This window comes from Eucyclogobius newberryi, unplaced genomic scaffold, assembly GCF_026437365.1.
Source record: "Eucyclogobius newberryi isolate DKJ021-1_F unplaced genomic scaffold, fEucNew1.0.hap1 SCAF_192, whole genome shotgun sequence".
In the NCBI taxonomy this organism is placed as follows: domain Eukaryota; kingdom Metazoa; phylum Chordata; class Actinopteri; order Gobiiformes; family Gobiidae; genus Eucyclogobius; species Eucyclogobius newberryi.
Genome location: NW_027315826.1, coordinates 19,696 through 39,296, shown reverse-complemented (window position 1 = coordinate 39,296; position 19,601 = coordinate 19,696). Strand labels below are relative to the sequence as shown.

Genomic DNA, 19,601 nt, shown 5'->3' with positions numbered 1-19,601 from the left:
CATGACACGCAGTGAAAATGTGTCCAATCACAATGATGCAGACGAGTCAGATCTATGTTTTACTGTCACAGGTGAATAGAATAGTCACTGAATGGAAAAGCTGCTACTGCAGCTTGGGCTCTGCGTAAGACCCGAACCAGAGACTATTCACATCTAAGAGAAGTCAACTAAAGTAAGAATAGATTTATTTTCAGCTTTTCTATTGGTGAACTACAGACCTGTTTCAAATCTTCCCTTTGTCTCTAAAATAAATGATATTATTGTTGACGAGTCCCTCTAAAATGCAGCTTATTTTCCTCTTCTCTTTTAGATAAACTGTTTCTTTAACGTGTTTTGTTTGTATTATTGTCTTGTCACGTGACCTGCGATGCTCCACGTGTCCCGGAAGTGCTGAATCAGGCCGGTGAAAGGAAGTGAAACCAATGCACTGTCACAATAACATCACAATGTGAGAAATGTGTGTATTTTATTAAAATGTCACGTAATACATTGAAACATATAAGACTGTTTGTATATTTTTGTGAATAGTTTTTCATTATGAATCCTAATTTGATTAAAAATTAAAACAGAATCTTGACAAATGAGCTTCAGTGTTTTATTGTGAAACTCCTCCCGGATGTATTCAGTTGTGGTGTTTTGACTGGACTTTACTGGAACTATCAGTGTTTCCTGCTTAACGTGAGACTCCAGTTCTTTATGATTATGAGATTTACTCAAAGCCAAAGCGCGCGTTTCATCTGATCGAGTTTGTGTTCCGTGTCCGTGCGGTAATCCGGTTTCTGTGCGGTAATCCGGTTACTTCAGTCTCGTCTCTGTGATGGAGCCGAACTCTGAGGATTTGTTCGTTAAACCCGGTGAGTTTGGACCAAAATCAACTCCACATAAACATAATTCACGAGGTTATGATCGTCCGACCCGTTTAAAGCGCGTGTTTGACTTGAAATGTGTGTTAAAGATGCGTCAAAGTGAAAGAAACTAGCGTTAAACGGAGTCCGTGCACAAGTCATTCAACTCAAAGTTTACGTTCATTTTCTGACACAATTTAAACACGTTTTAAATCTGAATTTGAAACTATAACACGTAAAAAGATCTTGTCTTTCATTCGGCTTGAAGCAAAAGATGTAAGAACTTTATTTTTTTAACTTTTATGGATCATTATTGAGTTATAAAGTGTCTGACAAACACGGCTGAGGTTCCTCCAGGGGGCGCTGTGACGTCAGAGCGGCTTTAAACACATTTAAAACACTTTGAGCCACATGGTGAGCCTAAAGAGCCACATGGTGAGCCTAAAGAGCCACATGGTGAGCCTAAAGAGCCACATGGTGAGCCTAAAGAGCCACATAGTGAGCCTAAAGAGCCACATGGTGAGCCTAAAGAGCCACATGGTGAGCCTAAAGAGCCACATGGTGAGACTAAAGAGCCACATAGTGAGACTAAAGAGCCACATGGTGAGCCTAAAGAGCCACATAGTGAGCCTAAAGAGCCACATGGTGAGCCTAAAGAGCCACATGGTGAGACTAAAGAGCCACATGGTGAGACTAAAGAGCCACATGGTGAGACTAAAGAGCCACATGGTGAGCCTAAAGAGCCACATGGTGAGCCTAAAGAGCCACATGGTGAGCCTAAAGAGCCACATGGTGAGCCTAAAGAGCCACATGGTGAGACTAAAGAGCCACATGGTGAGACTAAAGAGCCACATGGTGAGACTAAAGAGCCACATGGTGAGACTAAAGAGCCACATGGTGAGCCTAAAGAGCCACATGGTGAGCCTAAAGAGCCACATGGTGAGACTAAAGAGCCACATGGTGAGACTAAAGAGCCACATGGTGAGCCTAAAGAGCCACATGGTGAGCCTAAAGAGCCACATAGTTAGACTAAAGAGCCACATGGTGAGCCTAAAGAGCCACATGGTGAGCCTAAAGAGCCACATGGTGAGCCTAAAGAGCCACATGGTGAGACTAAAGAGCCACTAAAGAGCCAAATGGTGAGACTAAAGAGCCACTAAAGAGCCAAATGGTGAGCCTAAAGAGCCACATGGTGAGCCTAAAGAGCCACATGGTGAGCCTAAAGAGCCACATGGTGAGCCTAAAGAGCCACATGGTGAGACTAAAGAGCCAGATAGTGAGACTAAAGAGCCACATGGTGAGCCTAAAGAGCCACATGGTGAGCCTAAAGAGCCACATGGTGAGACTAAAGAGCCACATGGTGAGACTAAAGAGCCATATGGTGAGACTAAAGAGCCACATGGTGAGACTAAAGAGCCAGATAGTGAGACTAAAGAGCCACATGGTGAGACTAAAGAGCCACATGGTGAGACTAAAGAGCCACATGGTGAGACTAAAGAGCCACATGGTGAGACTAAAGAGCCAGATAGTGAGACTAAAGAGCCACATGGTGAGACTAAAGAGCCACATAGTGAGACTAAAGAGCCACATAGTGAGACTAAAGAGCCACATGGTGAGACTAAAGAGCCACATGGTGAGACTAAAGAGCCACATGGTGAGACTAAAGAGCCACATGGTGAGACTAAAGAGCCACATGGTGAGACTAAAGAGCCACATGGTGAGCCTAAAGAGCCACATGGTGAGACTAAAGAGCCACATAGTGAGACTAAAGAGAGCCACATAGTGAGACTAAAGAGAGCCACATAGTGAGACTAAAGAGAGCCACATAGTGAGACTAAAGAGAGCCACATAGTGAGACTAAAGAGCCACATAGTGAGACTAAAGAGCCACATGGTGAGACTAAAGAGCCACATGGTGAGACTAAAGAGCCACATAGTGAGACTAAAGAGAGCCACATAGTGAGACTAAAGAGAGCCACATAGTGAGACTAAAGAGCCACATAGTGAGACTAAAGAGCCACATAGTGAGACTAAAGAGCCACATAGTGAGACTAAAGAGCCACATAGTGAGACTAAAGAGCCACATAGTGAGACTAAAGAGCCACATAGTGAGACTAAAGAGCCACATGGTGAGACTAAAGAGCCACATAGTGAGACTAAAGAGAGCCACATAGTGAGACTAAAGAGAGCCACATAGTGAGACAAAAGAGCCACAGAGTGAGACTAAAGAGCCACTGCAGCAGAGGCTCTCACACGTCAGACACTAGAGTTCAGGACCACAGAGCGTCGTTCAGCTTCATCTTAAAGACACAAAACACTGGATCAAAGACAAAGGAGAAGATTCTGAGCAGGACAAAAGATGAAGAGAAAGAGTTCCAGAGATGATCTTTGTTCAAAGAGAAAGACCATCATTAAATAAGAACAAGATTCAACCTTCCTGTTGTTTATAATGGAATGTTGAATCCCTGGAGAGGTCGACGCCCAGAGCATTGTGATGTCATCAGGTCCTCAGGGAAGAGAGAGAGAGTGAGACGGGGACAATAGGAGGCTGATGGCCCGGTGGGCGGGGCTTACTCTGAATAGGATAAATATCTGAGTTGGCGGTCTTGATTCTCAGATTGAGAATGACTCTTGGATGAGTCCAGATGAAACGACTGTTTATTCTTGTGTCTTCAGGAAACCAGGAGCGCGGCTGGAACGACCCGCCCCACTTTTCATACGGGCTCCAAACATCACGAGGAGCTCAACGGAACGTCCTGGGCCGCAGAGCGCCCCCTGCAGGTAAGAGCGCCCCCTGCAGGTCAGAGCGCCCCCTGCAGGTCAGAGCGCCCCCTGCAGGTCAGCGGGGCCCCTGCAGGTAAGAGCGCCCCCTGCAGGTAAGAGCGCCCCCTGCAGGTAAGAGCGCCCCCTGCAGGTCAGAGCGCCCCCTGCAGGTCAGAGAGACCCCTGCAGGTCAGCGGGGCCCCTGCAGGTAAGAGCGCCCCCTGCAGGTAAGAGCGCCCCCTGCAGGTCAGAGCGCCCCCTGCAGGTAAGAGCGCCCCCTGCAGGTAAGAGCGCCCCCTGCAGGTCAGAGGGGCCCCTGCAGGTAAGAGCGCCCCCTGCAGGTAAGAGCGCCCCCTGCAGGTAAGAGCGCCCCCTGCAGGTCAGAGGGACCCCTGCAGGTCAGAGGGACCCCTGCAGGTAAGAGCGCCCCCTGCAGGTAAGAGCGCCCCCTGCAGGTAAGAGCGCCCCCTGCAGGTCAGAGCGCCCCCTGCAGGTCAGCGGGGCCCCTGCAGGTAAGAGCGCCCCCTGCAGGTCAGAGCGCCCCCTGCAGGTAAGAGCGCCCCCTGCAGGTCAGAGAGACCCCTGCAGGTCAGAGGGGCCCCTGCAGGTAAGAGCGCCCCCTGCAGGTAAGAGCGCCCCCTGCAGGTAAGAGCGCCCCCTGCAGGTCAGAGGGGCCCCTGCAGGTAAGAGGCGCCCCCTGCAGGTCAGAGGGGCCCCTGCAGGTCAGAGGGACCCCTGCAGGTCAGAGGGGCCCCTGCAGGTCAGAGGGGCCCCTGCAGGTCAGAGGGGCCCCTGCAGGTCAGAGGGGCCCCTGCAGGTCAGAGGGGCCCCTGCAGGTCAGAGGGGCCCCTGCAGGTCAGAGGGGCCTCTGCTCACACCTCTACTCTGTGATTCGTCCACAGGTTCAGGAACCCCACCCATGACACCGCCCACCTCCACTCTGCCTCCGCCCAGGTCTGCTGTAGCTCCGCCCCCCTTCAGTCCAGGTAAAACCCTGTTACCTTTGACCTTTGACGCCCTGAACTTTGGACTGAAGTACAAATGTTCCACACATGTTTTTGTTTCTTTTCGGTTGCTCCTCCCATTGGCTCCTGCGTGGCCCCGCCTCCTGCCTCTGGTCCAATCACAGCTCAGAGTGACCAAACTGAGTGCGAGCCTGATGTGGAGGAAGTGATGTCAGTGTTAAACTCTGCTCTGGAGGCGTGTCACGCAAACGCCAGTGTAAGACACACACACACACACACACACACACACACACACACACACACACTCACACTCACACTCACACTCACACTCACACTCACACTCACACTCACACTCACACTCACACTCACACTCACACTCACACTCACACTCACACTCACACTCACACTCACACTCACACTCACACACTCATGTCTCTCCCTCTCTCTTTGCCTCATGTCTCTCCCTCTCTCTTTGCCTCATGTCTCTCCCTCTCTCTGCCTCATGTCTCTCCCTCTCTCAGCCTCATGTCTCTCTCTCAGCATCATGTCTCTCTCTTTGCCTCATGTCTCTCCCTCTCTCTGCCTCATGTCTCTCCCTCTCTCTGCCTCATGTCTCTCCCTCTCTCAGCCTCATGTCTCTCCCTCTCTCTTTGCCTCATGTCTCTCCCTCTCTTTGCCTCATGTCTCTCCCTCTCTTTGCCTCATGTCTCTCCCTCTCTCAGCCTCATGTCTCTCTCTTTGCCTCATGTCTCTCCCTCTCTCTGCCTCATGTCTCTCCCTCTCTTTGCCTCATGTCTCTCTCTTTGCCTCATGTCTCTCCCTCTCTCAGCCTCATGTCTCTCTCTTTGCCTCATGTCTCTCCCTCTCTCAGCCTCATGTCTCTCTCTTTGCCTCATGTCTCTCCCTCTCTCAGCCTCATGTCTCTCTCTTTGCCTCATGTCTCTCCCTCTCTCAGCCTCATGTCTCTCTCTTTGCCTCATGTCTCTCCCTCTCTCAGCCTCATGTCTCTCTCTTTGCCTCATGTCTCTCCCTCTCTCAGCCTCAGGTTTGCTCAGAGATGCAGAAACGTCTTCAGATCCTTGAGATGTTCTGGAGAAACAAGCGCCTGAGTTCAGCCGTGAAGAGGAGGATGAAGAAGCTCTGCACAGGTACACAATATATACTACACTACACAATATATACTACACACTACACACAATATATACTACACAATATATACTACACAATATATACTACACAATATATACTACACTACACAATATATACTACACAATATATACTACACTACACAATATATACTACACAATATATACTACACAATATATACTACACTACACAATATATACTACACAATATATACTACACTACACAATATATACTACACAATATATACTACACAATATATACTACACTACACAATATATACTACACAATATATACTACACAATATATACTACACAATATATACTACACAATATATACTACACTACACAATATATACTACACAATATATACTACACACTACACAATATATACTACACACTACACACAATATATACTACACAATATATACTACACAATATATACTACACAATATATACTACACTACACAATATATACTACACAATATATACTACACACTACACAATATATACTACACACTACACACAATATATACTACACACTACACACAATATATACTACACACTACACACTACACAATATATACTACACACTACACAATATATACTACACACTACACTACACACACTACACAATATATACTACACACTACACACTACATACTATACTACACAATATATACTACACTATATATACTACACTACACAATATATACTACACTATATATACTACACTACACAATATATACTACACAATATATACTACACACACTACACTCAGTGTTTAAAGCTGGTGTTGTCAGGTCTCAGGTTCAGACTCTGGGACGAGGCAGACGAGGCCCATCGCTCTCTGATGGTGGATCATGTGACCGAGGTCAGCCAATGGATGGTCGGCGTCAAACGGCTCATCGCAGAGACCAGGAAGCTGAGTCCGGACCAGCTCAGGCCTCTGACCGGACCGGCTCAGGCGTCTGACCGGACCAGCTCAGGCGTCTGACCGGACCGGCTCAGGCCTCTGACCGGACCTGCTCAGGTCTCTGACCGGACCGGCTCAGGCTCAGGCCTCTGACCGGACCTGCTCAGGCCTCTGACCGGACCGGCTCAGGCTCAGGGCTCTGACCGGACCAGCTCAGGCCTCTGACCGGACCAGCTCAGGCCTCTGACCGGACCAGCTCAGGCCTCTGACCGGACCAGCTCAGGTCTCTGACCGGACCAGCTCAGGCCTCTGACCGGACCTGCTCAGGCCTCTGACCGGACCGGCTCAGGCTCAGGGCTCTGACCGGACCAGCTCAGGCCTCTGACCGGACCAGGCTCAGGGCTCTGACCGGACCAGCTCAGGCCTCTGACCGGACCAGCTCAGGCCTCTGACCGGACCAGCTCAGGCCTCTGACCGGACCAGCTCAGGCCTCTGACCGGACCAGCTCAGGTCTCTGACCGGACCAGCTCAGGCGTCTGACCGGAACGGCTCAGGTCTCTGACCGGAACGGCTCAGGTCTCTGACCGGACCGGCTCAGGTCTCTGACCGGACCGGCTCAGGCCTCTGACCGGACCGGCTCAGGCCTCTGACCGGACCTGGATTCTCATTTATAAACTTCAGGACAAACACAAAATGACCTTTTCTCTGAAGCTCAGTTTGGACCAGACACGTCAGGTTTTTTTACACAAGGTGAACGTCTCACTCCTGAAGACCAGGACCAGGACCAGGACCAGGACCAGGACCGTGTTCCCCTTTGTGCTCTTTATCAAAGTCTTTTTTTTTATCACGTTTTGAATTCAGCCGAGTGGCTGTAATGGGCCATCGTCCTCCTCTTGTGACCTGCCTCTGGCTCCTCCTCCTCCCCGAGGACCTGATCATCTCTGAAGACACATTCAACCCGTTTCTTTTTGAACAAAGATCTCTAACACTGTCCCATCTTTTGTCCTGCTCAATCTTCTCGTCGTGTTTAAGCTGCACCACGCTCTGTGGTCCTGAACTGTAGTGTCTCTTTGGACACAATAAAGGTCATTGTTCTGTTTGTGCTGAACGTGTTTTACTGCTGACGCCTTCAGAGGATGAACCCGTTTGTCTTTAAGTGTTTCCTGCTTTCAAATAAACAGATTTAGTAAAGAACCGGGGGTCAGGACTAAAGGGCGGGGCAGGGGCCCTTTAAAGAGACTCAGAAACAGTTTGTTGTGAACAGTTTTATTGAAGTCATGGACAGTTACAGACGTCGTCCTCTGCGTCCTCCCTTCCTCCGGGTCGAGTCTGACGGGATCGGAGTCACGTCCTCTGAAACACACAGCTCAGGTCAGCAACTCACCATGAACCCTTGGCAGCTCCAGCATCCCCCTCTCCCGCCCCCTGGCGAGGGCGGCGTCCCTCTCACCCGCCCCCTGGCGAGGGCGGCGTCCCCCTCTCCCGCCCCCTGGCGAGGGCGGCGTCCCCCTCTCCCGCCCCCTGGCGAGGGCGGCGTCCCCCTCTCCCGCCCCCTGGCGAGGGCGGCGTCCCCCTCTCCCGCCCCCTGGCGAGGGCGGCGTCCCCCTCTCCCGCCCCCTGGCGAGGGCGGCGTCCCCCTCTCCCGCCCCCTGGCGAGGGCGGCGTCCCCCTCTCCCGCCCCCTGGCGAGGGCGGCGTCCCCCTCTCCAGTCCCCTGGCGAGGGCGGCGTCCCCCTCTCCAGTCCCCTGGCGAGGGCGGCGTCCCCCTCTCCAGTCCCCTGGCGAGGGGGGCGTCCCCCTCACCCGCCCCCTGGCGAGGGCGGCGTCCCCCTCTCCAGTCCCCTGGCGAGGGGGGCGTCCCCCTCACCCGCCCCCTGGCGAGGGCGGCGTCCCCCTCTCCAGTCCCATGGCGAGGGCGGCGTCCCCTGGCGAGGGCGGCGTCCCCCTCACCCACCCCCTGGCCCGGCGATTTAAGTCTCACCGATGCGTCCGATCTTCATCCCTGAGCGGGCCAGAGCTCTGAGGGCCGATTGGGCTCCGGGGCCCGGGGTCTTTGTCCTGAAAGAGAAAACACTTTGAACACTGCACTCCAGGCGCCTTTGAGACATGTGACCTTTGACCTGTGCCGGTCACACTGACCACGACACCAGTGGCTTTAGTCTGAGGTTCATGTGGTTTGTAATGACACTGAGACAAGTGTCTGCAGCCCAGCCCTTTAAGAGAGAGGGGCATTGTGGGTAACATGAAGTGTGCTGCTCATGGGTCTGACACCTCTAGACGCCCTGCATTCTTTTTCCTGACACGTCCAAACAATCGTGTTGCAACGAGTATTACGCCCCGCCGACCTACGCCCCGCCGCAGCACTTTATCCACTGTTGTTCACATTAGTCTGAAACGAGGCACATCGCCCCCTAGTGTCAGGAGGACCAGCAGTGTTCTGGTGTCTCATGGGGCTTTTGTCTTTACCCTCGGGTTCTGACCCCGACCAGCGGCCCTCACCTGTTGCCCCCGGCGGCCCTCACCTGTTGCCCCCGGCGGCCCTCACCCCAGCGGCCCTCACCCCAGCGGCCCTCACCTGTTGCCCCCGGCGGCCCTCACCCCGGCGGCCCTCACCTGTTGCCCCCGGCGGCCCTGCCCCCGGCGGCCCTCACCTGTTGCCCCCGGCGGCCCTCACCTGTTGCCCCCGGCGGCCCTGCCCCCGGCGGCCCTCACCTGTTGCCCCCGGCGGCCCTGCCCCCGGCGGCCCTCACCTGTTGCCCCCGGCGGCCCTGCCCCCGGCGGCCCTCACCTGTTGCCCCCGGCGGCCCTGCCCCCGGCGGCCCTCACCTGTTGCCCCCGGCGGCCCTCACCTGTTGCCCCCGGCGGCCCTCACCTGTTGCCCCCGGCGGCCCTCACCTGTTGCCCCCGGCGGCCCTCACCTGTTGCCCCCGGCGGCCCTCACCTGTTGCCCCCGGCGTTCCTCGCCCCAGCGGCCCTCACCTGTTGCCCCCGGCGGCCCTCGCCCCCGGGGCCCTCACCTGTTGCCCCCGGCGGCCCTCGCCCCAGCGGCCCTCACCTGTTGCCCCCGGCGTTCCTCGCCCCAGCGGCCCTCACCTGTTGCCCCCGGCGGCCCTCGCCCCCGGCGGCCCTCGCCCCAGCGGCCCTCACCTGTTGCCCCCGGCGGCCCTCGCCCCAGCGGCCCTCACCTGTTGCCCCCGGCGGCCCTCGCCCCAGCGGCCCTCACCTGTTGCCCCCGGCGGCCCTCGCCCCAGCGGCCCTCACCTGTTGCCCCCGGCGGCCCTCGCCCCAGCGGCCCTCACCTGTTGCCCCCGGCGGCCCTCGCCCCGGCGGCCCTCACCTGTTGCCCCCGGCGGCCCTCGCCCCGGCGGCCCTCACCTGTTGCCCCCGGCGGCCCTCGCCCCGGCGGCCCTCACCTGTTGCATCCGGCGGCCCTCACCTGTTGCCCCCGGCGGCCCTCACCTGTTGCCCCCGGCGGCCCTCACCTGTTGCCCCCGGCGGCCCTCACCTGTTGCCCCCGGTGGCCCTCACCTGTTGCCCCCGGTGGCCCTCACCTGTTGCCCCCGGTGGCCCTCACCTGTTGCCCCCGGTGGCCCTCACCTGTTGCCCCCGGTGGCCCTCAGCTTGATGTGCAGGGCCGTGATGCCGAGCTCTTTGCAGCGCTGGGCCACGTCCTGAGCGGCCAACATGGCGGCGTACGGAGAAGACTCGTCCCTGTCGGCCTTGACCTTCATCCCACCGGTCACACGGCAGATGGTCTCCCTGAAACACACAGCAGGGTTAGAGCCACGCCCTGGACACACCCCCCGGCCACGCCCTGGACACACGTACTTCCCGGACAGGTCTGTGACGTGGACAAACGTGTCGTTGAAGGAGGCGAAGATGTGACACACTCCAAAGACGTTCTCTCCCTCGGCGACCTGAGGGCCCAGGCTGATCACCTGCTCCTCCTTCTTTTCCTTCCCTTTACGAGGAGCCATGTCTGAGGTCAAAGGGCACACAAGGGCATTAAGACACTTTCAATCTGAGGAGCCATGTCTGAGGTCAAAGGGCACACAAGGGCATTAAGACACTTTCAATCTGAGGAGCCATGTCTGAGGTCAAAGGGCACACAAGGGCATTAAGACACTTTCAATCTGAGGAGCCATGTCTGAGGTCAAAGGGCACACAAGGGCATTAAGACACTTTCAATCTGAAGACACTCTTCACAGCAGAAAGGTTCAGTGAGTTCCACGTCTCGTTCAGAGCGATGCGTCGTTACTGAACGACATTAAAGGTTGAAATGACACGTTTGAGTCACTTTTATTCCAATGATTCACTAAAGTCACTTTATGCAGTAGAATCTTCATGAAGCACAATTGTGCAAGAAACAAAAAACAGGTTAAACTATATAAGCTTTAGGTTTGAGTCCGCGCAGTGCGGCCGAATCAAGCGGTCACATCAAACACGCGGACTGAAACATCACGTTAGAGAAGCGGCCGCATCAAACACGCGGACTGAAACATCACGTTAGAGAAGCGGCAGCGCGGACTGAAACATCACGTTAGAGAAGCGGCAGCGCGGACTGAAACATCACGTTAGAGAAGCGGCAGCGCGGACTGAAACATCACGTTAGAGAAGCGGCAGCGCGGACTGAAACATCACGTTAGAGAAGCGGCAGCGCGGACTGAAACATCACGTTAGAGAAGCGGCAGCGCGGACTGAAACATCACGTTAGAGAAGCGGCAGCGCGGACTGAAACATCACGTTAGAGAAGCGGCAGCGCGGACTGAAACATCACGTTAGAGAAGCGGCCGCGCGGACTGAAACATCACGTTAGAGAAGCGGCAGCGCGGAATGAAACATCACGGTCCAGGTCCCGCGTGCTTTTGACTGTTTTCTGAAGTGTTTCTGCAGGTTTCAGAAAACATTAAAAGCTCCATCTTTATCGCTTTTGTGCTTTATAAAAAGGCAGAATGTTGATTAAAAACACGGTTTTCGTGTGACGCGTGCGGGTAAAATGGCGGCCCCGGAGACGCGGTCTAAACCGAGACAAATCCGACTCAAACTCGACATGAAGAAAGTAATTTTGGACAATATAAGGTGGGTCAAAGGCGTTAGAAGTGTCAGATTCATCTAAAATACCTGCGCGACGCGGATGGACAGAAAAAGTGAAGATTTGAGGTGGATTTGAGCCTGAGCTGGACGTACCTCTGAGCGTCTCTTTGCGAAGCAGAAACAGAAAAGGACTGACTTCCGCTTCCGGGTCAAAGAAGAGCGCTGCTGCCGCGTGCGGTGGCGGGAGAAAGGACCGCGCTTTTAAACCTTTCATTACATTTAATCTTCTACTGTCTTTTTGTGCAAACGAAATCATTGTTTTATCATTCGGTCTTAAACTATTTATAATTGAACTTTAAAAAAAAACATTTATTCTACTAAACACAGAAATGTAAGAAAGAACGTGGTTTATAGTTTTAAACAATAAATGTTCACTTGTTTTGGTCACAACGACAGAACCATTATTATTATTATTACTATTATTATTATTATTATATTATCTCTACTTTCTATGAACCTTTATTTAACCAGAGAACGAGAGCTCTTTTTCACAAATCATAAAACAAGAGACAAGTGGGACCAGGACCAGGACCAGGACCAGGGCCAGGACCAGGACCAGGACCAGGACCAGGACCAGGACCAGGACCTGGACCTGGACCTGGACCTGGACCAGGACCAGGACCAGGACCAGGACCAGAGCCAGAGCCAGAGCCAGAGCCAGGACCTGGACCTGGACCTGGACCTGGACCAGGACCTGGGCCAGAGCCAGAGCCAGAGCCAGAGCCAGGACCTGGACCTGGACCTGGACCTGGACCTGGACCAGGACCAGGACCAAAGACCAGGACCAGGACCAGGACCAGGACCTCACACAGGGAGCAGCTGTGTGTTTCCTGTACTGACCAGGAGGTGGCGCAGTGGTTTGGTACAAACACTTTTTACATTTCATTGAACACATGATGTTATTTAAGACCGGAGCTCAGGGAGGTTCATGTTCAGAGTCACATTCACACAAACATGTCACACACATTATTTTATTTAAAGTTAAAAAATAATTCCAATTCAGCCTATTTCATGTTTATGCTCTTAACTTTACATTTTGACGAGTCGGATTTAGTCCCTGTTTAGTCCTGTTTAGTCCTGGTTTACTTCCTGTTTAGTCCTTGTTTAGTCCCTGTTTAGTCCTGGTTTAGTTCCTGTTTAGTCCTTGTTTAGTCCTGTTTAGTCCTGGTTTAGTTCCTGTTTAGTCCTGGTTTAGTTTCTGTTTAGTCCTGGTTTAGTCCTGGTTAAGTTCCTGTTTAGTCCTGGTTTTGTCCTGGTTTAGTTCCTGTTTAGTCCTGGTTTAGTTCCTGTTTATTCCTGTTTAGTCCTGGTTTTGTCCTGGTTTAGTTCCTGTTTAGTCCTGGTTTAGACCTGGTTTAGTTCCTGTTTGGTCCTGGTTTAGTTCCTGTTTAGTCCTGGTTAAGTCCTGGTTTAGTTCCTGTTTAGTCCTGGTTTATTCCTGGTTTAAGTCCTGTTTAGTCCTGGTTTAGTTCCTGTTTAGTCCTGGTTTAGTTCCTGTTTAGTCCTGGTTTAGACCTGTTTAGTTCCTGTTTAGTCCTGGTTTAGTCCTGGTTTAGTTCCTGTTTTGTCCTGGTTTAGTTCCTGTTTAGTCCTGGTTTAGACCTGTTTAGTTCCTGTTTAGTCCTGGTTTAGTTCCTGTTTAGTCCTGGTTTAGACCTGTTTAGTCCTGGTTTAGTTCCTGTTTAGTCCTGGTTTAGTCCTGGTTTAGTTCCTGTTTAGTCCTGGTTTAGTTCCTGTTTATTCCTGGTTTAGACTTGTTTAGTTCCTGTTTAGTCCTGGTTTAGTTCCTGTTTAGTCCTGGTTTAGTTCCTGTTTAGTCCTGGTTTAGACCTGTTTAGTTCCTGTTTAGTCCTGGTTTAGTTCCTGTTTAGTCCTGGTTTAGTTCCTGTTTAGTCCTGGTTTAGTCCTGGTTTAGTTCCTGTTTAGTCCTGGTTTAGTTCCTTTTTAGTCCTGGTTTAGACCTGTTTAGTTCCTGTTTAGTCCTGGTTTAGTTCCTGTTTAGTCCTGGTTTAGTTCCTGTTTAGTCCTGGTTTAGACCTGTTTAGTTCCTGTTTAGTCCTGGTTTAGTCCTGGTTAAGTCCTGGTTTAGTTCCTGTTTAGTCCTGGTTTAGTTCCTGTTTAGTCCTGGTTTAGACCTGTTTAGTTCCTGTTTAGTCCTGGTTTAGTCCTGGTTAAGTCCTGGTTTAGTTCCTGTTTAGTCCTGGTTTAGTTCCTGTTTAGTCCTGGTTTAGTTCCTGTTTAGACCTGGTTTAGTCCTGGTTTAGACCTGTTTAGTTCCTGTTTAGTCCTGGTTTAGTCCTGGTTAAGTCCTGGTTTAGTTCCTGTTTAGTCCTGGTTCAGTTTTTGGCTGATGCGCTGTTCTGAGCAGCAGTTGCCATGACGACGTTGCCTTCTGCGTCTTCCTCAGTGCGATTGGCCTTTTGTCCCGCCCGTCTGTGGATCTCTGCGCTGTGATTGGTGGTGTGGGGGCGGAGAGGGCGGGGCCTGGGTTGGTTCCTCTTGGACTCGTTCACTCTTCACACAGTGTCTCCTCGACAGAACGAGCCGCCACAGTCGCCCCGAGACGAGCCCGAGCCCACACCGGAACAACCCCCCGACCACCCCCGACGACCCCTGACCCCAGCCGCCAGCGCCATGGCAACGGTCATCTGCACACGCTTCACCGAGGAGTACCAGCTCTATGAGGAGCTCGGAAAGTGAGTACACGGAATTCCACCACAGACAACTCTCAGGACAGAGGGAACGAGGGAGGAGAGGAGAGAGGGAGGAGAGGAGAGAGGGAAGGAGAGGAGAGAGGGAAGGAGGGAGGAGAGAGGGAAGGAGGGAGGAGAGGAGAGAGGTAGGAGAGGAGAGAGGGAAGGAGAGGAGAGAGGGAAGGAGGGAGGAGAGAGGGAAGGAGGGAGGAGAGAGGGAAGGAGGAGAGGAGAGAGGGAAGGAGAGGAGAGAGGGAAGGAGGGAGGAGAGAGGGAAGGAGGGAGGAGAGGAGAGAGGTAGGAGAGGAGAGAGGGAGGAGAGGAGAGAGGGAAGGAGAGGAGAGAGGGAAGGAGAGGAGAGAGGGAAGGAGGGAGGAGAGAGGGAAGGAGGGAGGAGAGGAGAGAGGGAAGGAGAGGAGAGAGGGAAGGAGAGGAGATAGGGAAGGAGGGAGGAGAGAGGGAAGGAGGGAGGAGAGGAGAGAGGTAGGAGAGGAGAGAGGGAAGGAGAGGAGAGAGGGAAGGAGGGAGGAGAGAGGGAAGGAGGGAGGAGAGAGGGAAGGAGGAGAGGAGAGAGGGAAGGAGAGGAGAGAGGGAAGGAGGGAGGAGAGAGGGAAGGAGGGAGGAGAGGAGAGAGGTAGGAGAGGAGAGAGGGAGGAGAGGAGAGAGGGAGGAGAGGAGAGAGGGAAGGAGAGGAGAGAGGGAAGGAGGGAGGAGAGAGGGAAGGAGGGAGGAGAGGAGAGAGGGAGGAGAGGAGAGAGGGAAGGAGAGGAGAGAGGGAAGGAGGGAGGAGAGAGGGAAGGAGGGAGGAGAGGAGAGAGGTAGGAGAGGAGAGAGGGAAGGAGAGGAGAGAGGGAAGGAGGGAGGAGAGAGGGAAGGAGGGAGGAGAGAGGTAGGAGAGGAGAGAGGGAAGGAGGGAGGAGAGAGGGAAGGAGGGAGGAGAGAGGTAGGAGAGGAGAGGGGGAAGGAGGGAGGAGAGGAGAGAGGGAGGAGAGGGGAGAGGGAGGAGAGGAGAGAGGGAGGAGAGAGGGAAGGAGAGGAGAGAGGGAAGGAGGGAGGAGAGAGGGAAGGAGGGAGGAGAGGAGAGAGGTAGGAGAGGAGAGAGGGAAGGAGGGAGGAGAGAGGAAAGGAGGGAGGAGAGGAGAGAGGGAGGAGAGGAGGAGAGGAGAGAGGGAGGAGAGGAGAGAGGGAGGAGAGGAGAGAGGGAAGGAGGGAGGAGAGAGGGAAGGAGGGAGGAGAGGAGAGAGGTAGGAGAGGAGAGAGGGAAGGAGAGGAGAGAGGGAAGGAGGGAGGAGAGAGGGAAGGAGGGAGGAGAGAGGTAGGAGAGGAGAGAGGGAAGGAGGGAGGAGAGAGGGAAGGAGGGAGGAGAGAGGTAGGAGAGGAGAGAGGGAAGGAGGGAGGAGAGGAGAGAGGGAGGAGAGAGGGAAGGAGAGGAGAGAGGGAAGGAGGGAGGAGAGAGGGAAGGAGGGAGGAGAGGAGAGAGGTAGGAGAGGAGAGAGGGAGGAGAGGAGAGAGGGAAGGAGAGGAGAGAGGGAAGGAGGGAGGAGAGAGGGAAGGAGGGAGGAGAGAGGTAGGAGAGGAGAGAGGGAAGGAGGGAGGAGAGGAGAGAGGGAGGAGAGGAGAGAGGGAAGGAGAGGAGAGAGGGAAGGAGGGAGGAGAGAGGGAAGGAGGGAGGAGAGGAGAGAGGTAGGAGAGGAGAGAGGGAAGGAGGGAGGAGAGAGGGAAGGAGGGAGGAGAGGAGAGAGGTAGGAGAGGAGAGAGGGAAGGAGGGAAGAGAGAGGGAAGGAGGGAGGAGAGGAGAGAGGGAGGAGAGGAGGAGAGAGGGAAGGAGGGAGGAGAGAGGGAAGGAGGGAGGAGAGGAGAGAGGGAGGAGAGGAGAGAGGGAAGGAGGGAGGAGAGAGGGAAGGAGGGAGGAGAGGAGAGAGGGAGGAGAGGAGGAGAGAGGGAAGGAGGGAGGAGAGGAGAGAGGGAGGAGAGGAGAGGAGAGAGGGAGGAGAGGAGAGAGGGAAGGAGGGAGGAGAGGAGAGAGGGAAGGAGGGAGGAGAGAGGGAAGGAGGGAGGAGAGAGGGAAGGAGGGAGGAGAGGAGAGAGGGAACGAGGGAGGAGAGAAGGAGGAGAGGAGAGAGGGAAAAGGAGGAGGAGGAGAGGAGAGAGGGAGGGAAGGAGGCAGGAGAGGAGAGGGAGAAGGAGGAGAGGGAGATGGAGGAGAGAGGGAGAGGAGAGGAGAAAGAGGGGAGAAAACAGGAGCAGAGAGAGGAAAAGTGTGATGGATGGAAGTGGAAGAGGAAATGAAAGAGGAAATGAGTGAGTGAGAGAGCAGAGACTCGGAGGAAAGAGAACGAGAGAGAGAAGGAAGACGAGGAGGAGGAGAGAGAGGGGGAGAGAGAGAGGGGAAGTCAGGGAGGGAGGAAGGGATGAAACAGTGAAGAAGAAGAAGAAGAAGAAGAAGAAGAAGAAGAAGAAGAAGAAGAAGAAGAAGAAGAAGAAGAAGAAGAAGAAGAAGAAGAAGAAGAAGAAGAAGAAGAAGAAGAAGAAGAAGAAGAAGAAGAAGAAGAAGAAGAAGAAGAAGAAGAGAGGAGGAAAGGTGTTTGGATAAAGAGGTGGAGGAGGAAACAAGGTAGGAGGGAAACTAAAGTGTGTGGGAGGATGGAGAGAATTCTGTCAAACACAGTGGAAGGAGAGAGGGAGGGGGCGAGTGAGGACAGGGGAGAGAGAGAGAGGAGGAGGAGAGAGAGAGAGGAGAGAAGAGAAGAGAGGAAGAGAGGGAGAGAGGAGAAAAGAGGAGAGAGGGAGAGAGGTGAGAAGAGAGGGAGAGAGGAGAGAAGAGGAGAGAGGAGAGAGAGGGAGAGGATAGAAGAGAGGGAGAGAGGAGAGAAGAGGAGAGAGGGAGAGAGGAGAGAAGAGGAGAGAGGGAGAGAGGAGAGAGAGAGAAGAGGAGAGGAGAGAGGGAGAGAGGAGAGAGAGAGAAGAGGAGAGAGGGAGAGAGAGAGAGGAGAGAAGAGGAGAGACGGAGAGAGGAGAGAGAGAGACAAGAGGACAGGAGAGAGGGAGAGAGGAGAGAGGGAGAGAGGAGAGAGGGAGGAGAGGAGAGAGGAGAGAGAGAGAAGAGGAGAGAGAGAGGAGAGAGAGAGAGGAGAGGAGAGAGGGAGAGAGGAGAGAGGGAGGAGAGGAGAGAGGAGAGAGAGAGAAGAGGAGAGAGAGAGGAGAGGGAGAGAGGAGAGAGGGAGAGAGGAGAGAGGGAGGAGAGGAGAGAGGAGAGAGAGAGAAGAGGAGAGAGAGAGGAGAGAGGAGAGAGGAGAGAGAGAGAGAAGAGGAGAGGAGAGAGGGAGAGAGGAGAGAGAGAGAAGAGGAGAGAGGGAGAGGAGAGAAGAGGAGAGACGGAGAGAGGAGAGAGAGAGAGAAGAGGAGAGAGAGAGAGAAGAGGAGAGAGGGAGGGAGGAGAGAGAGAGAAGAGGAGAGGAGAGCGGGAGAGAGGAGAGAAGAGGAGAGAGGGAGAGAGGAGAGAGAGAGAGAGGAGGGAAGAGAAGAGAGGAGAGAGGGAGAGAGGAGAGAAGAGAGAGAGGAGAGAATAGAGGGAGAGAGGAGAGAAGAGGTGAGAGGGAGAGAGGAGAGAGAGAGAGGAGAGAAGAGGATAGAGGGAGAGAGGAGAGGAGAGAGGGAGAGAGGGAGAGAGGAGAGAGAGAGAAGAAGAGAGAGGGAGAGAGGAGAGAGAGAGAGGAGAGAAGAGGATAGAGGGAGAGAGGAGAGAGAGAGAGAGGAGGGAAGAGAAGAGAGGAAGAGAGGAGAGAAGAGGAAAGAGGGAGAGAGGAGAGAGAGAGGAGGAGAGAGAAAAGAGGAGAGAGAGAGGTCCAGTGCTGTCTGTCAAAATGTTTTTGTGGAACACCATCACAGCAACGTGCTCGACAGTTTAAAGCCTCTGAGGAGACAAGGAGGCAAGGAAGGAAACGAGGAGACCCACAAGGAAAGAAGGAGACTAGAAAGGAAACAATGAGACAAGGAAGGAAACGAGGAGACCCACAAGGAAACAAGGAGGCCAGGAAGGAAAGAAGGATCCCAGGAAGGAAAGAAGGAGACTAGGAAGGGAAGAAGGAGACTAGGAAGGGAAGAAGGAGACTAGGAAGGGGTCTCCAGGTCTGGGGGTTAAAGCTTCACTGTGGAACATTTCTTGCTGATCTCGTCGTCTAAAATGTCATTTTGACTAAAAATGTGATTTAAACTCTTTTTATTTGTCAAATAAAAATAATAATTTTAACTCTTAATTTAAACACTAGATCATATACTCCTAAGTCACGGAAGTCTTTTAGTTTCAGCCTGAGTTAGTTTCAGGTTGAGTTTGTTTCAGGTTGAGTTTGTTTCAGCCTGAGTTTGTTTCAGGTTGAGTTTGTTTCAGGTTGAGTTTGTTTCAGCCTGAGTTTGTTTCAGGTTGAGTTTGTTTCAGGTTGAGTTTGTTTCAGGTTGAGTTTGTTTCAGGTTGAGTTTGTTTCAGGTTGAGTTTGTTTCAGGTTGAGTTTGTTTCAGCCTGAGATTGTTTCAGGTTGAGTTTGTTTCAGGTTGAGTTTGTTTCAGCCTGAGTTTGTTTCAGGTTGAGTTTGTTTCAGGTTGAGATTGTTTCAGGTTGAGTTTGTTTCAGCCTGAGTTTGTTTCAGGTTGAGTTTGTTTCAGGTTGAGTTTGTTTCAGGTTGAGTTTGTTTCAGGTTGAGTTTGTTTCAGGTTCAGTTTGTTTCAGGTAGAGTTTGTTTCATGTTGAGTTTGTTTCAGCCTGAGATTGTTTCAGGTTGAGTTTGTTTCAGGTTGAGTTTGTTTCAGCCTGAGTTTGTTTCAGGTTGAGTTTGTTTCAGGTTGAGTTTGTTTCAGGTTGAGTTTGTTTCAGGTTGAGTTTGTTTCAGGTTGAGTTTGTTTCAGCCTGAGATTGTTTCAGGTTGAGTTTGTTTCAGGTTGAGTTTGTTTCAGCCTGAGTTTGTTTCAGGTTGAGTTTGTTTCAGGTTGAGATTGTTTCAGGTTGAGTTTGTTTCAGCCTGAGTTTGTTTCAGGTTGAGTTTGTTTCAGGTTGAGTTTGTTTCAGGTTGAGTTTGTTTCAGGTTGAGTTTGTTTCAGCCTGAGTTTGTTTCAGGTTGAGTTTGTTTCAGCCTGAGTTTGTTTCAGGTTGAGTTTGTTTCAGGTTGAGATTGTTTCAGGTTGAGTTTGTTTC

General features: G+C 52.8%; 2 protein-coding genes across 2 annotated transcripts; one reads left to right on the top strand and one right to left on the bottom strand.

Annotated features, from left to right (window-relative positions):
- The first annotated feature begins 642 nt into the window (after positions 1-642).
- Positions 643-7,750, top strand: sra1 (steroid receptor RNA activator 1). The gene is made up of 6 exons (XM_072453037.1): positions 643-854; positions 3,521-3,625; positions 4,510-4,593; positions 4,737-4,828; positions 5,612-5,720; positions 6,518-7,750. The coding sequence occupies exons 1-6, from the start codon at positions 818-820 to the stop codon at positions 6,709-6,711; spliced, it is 621 nt and encodes a 206-aa protein (XP_072309138.1). The 5' UTR covers positions 643-817; the 3' UTR covers positions 6,712-7,750.
- Positions 7,751-7,880: 130 nt separating this feature from the next.
- Positions 7,881-11,908, bottom strand: rps14 (ribosomal protein S14). The gene is made up of 5 exons (XM_072453035.1): positions 11,817-11,908; positions 10,458-10,608; positions 10,227-10,388; positions 8,611-8,687; positions 7,881-7,983 (listed from the first exon to the last, which is right to left on the bottom strand). The coding sequence occupies exons 2-5, from the start codon at positions 10,604-10,606 to the stop codon at positions 7,916-7,918; spliced, it is 456 nt and encodes a 151-aa protein (XP_072309136.1). The 5' UTR covers positions 10,607-10,608; positions 11,817-11,908; the 3' UTR covers positions 7,881-7,915.
- Positions 11,909-19,601: the final 7,693 nt, after the last annotated feature.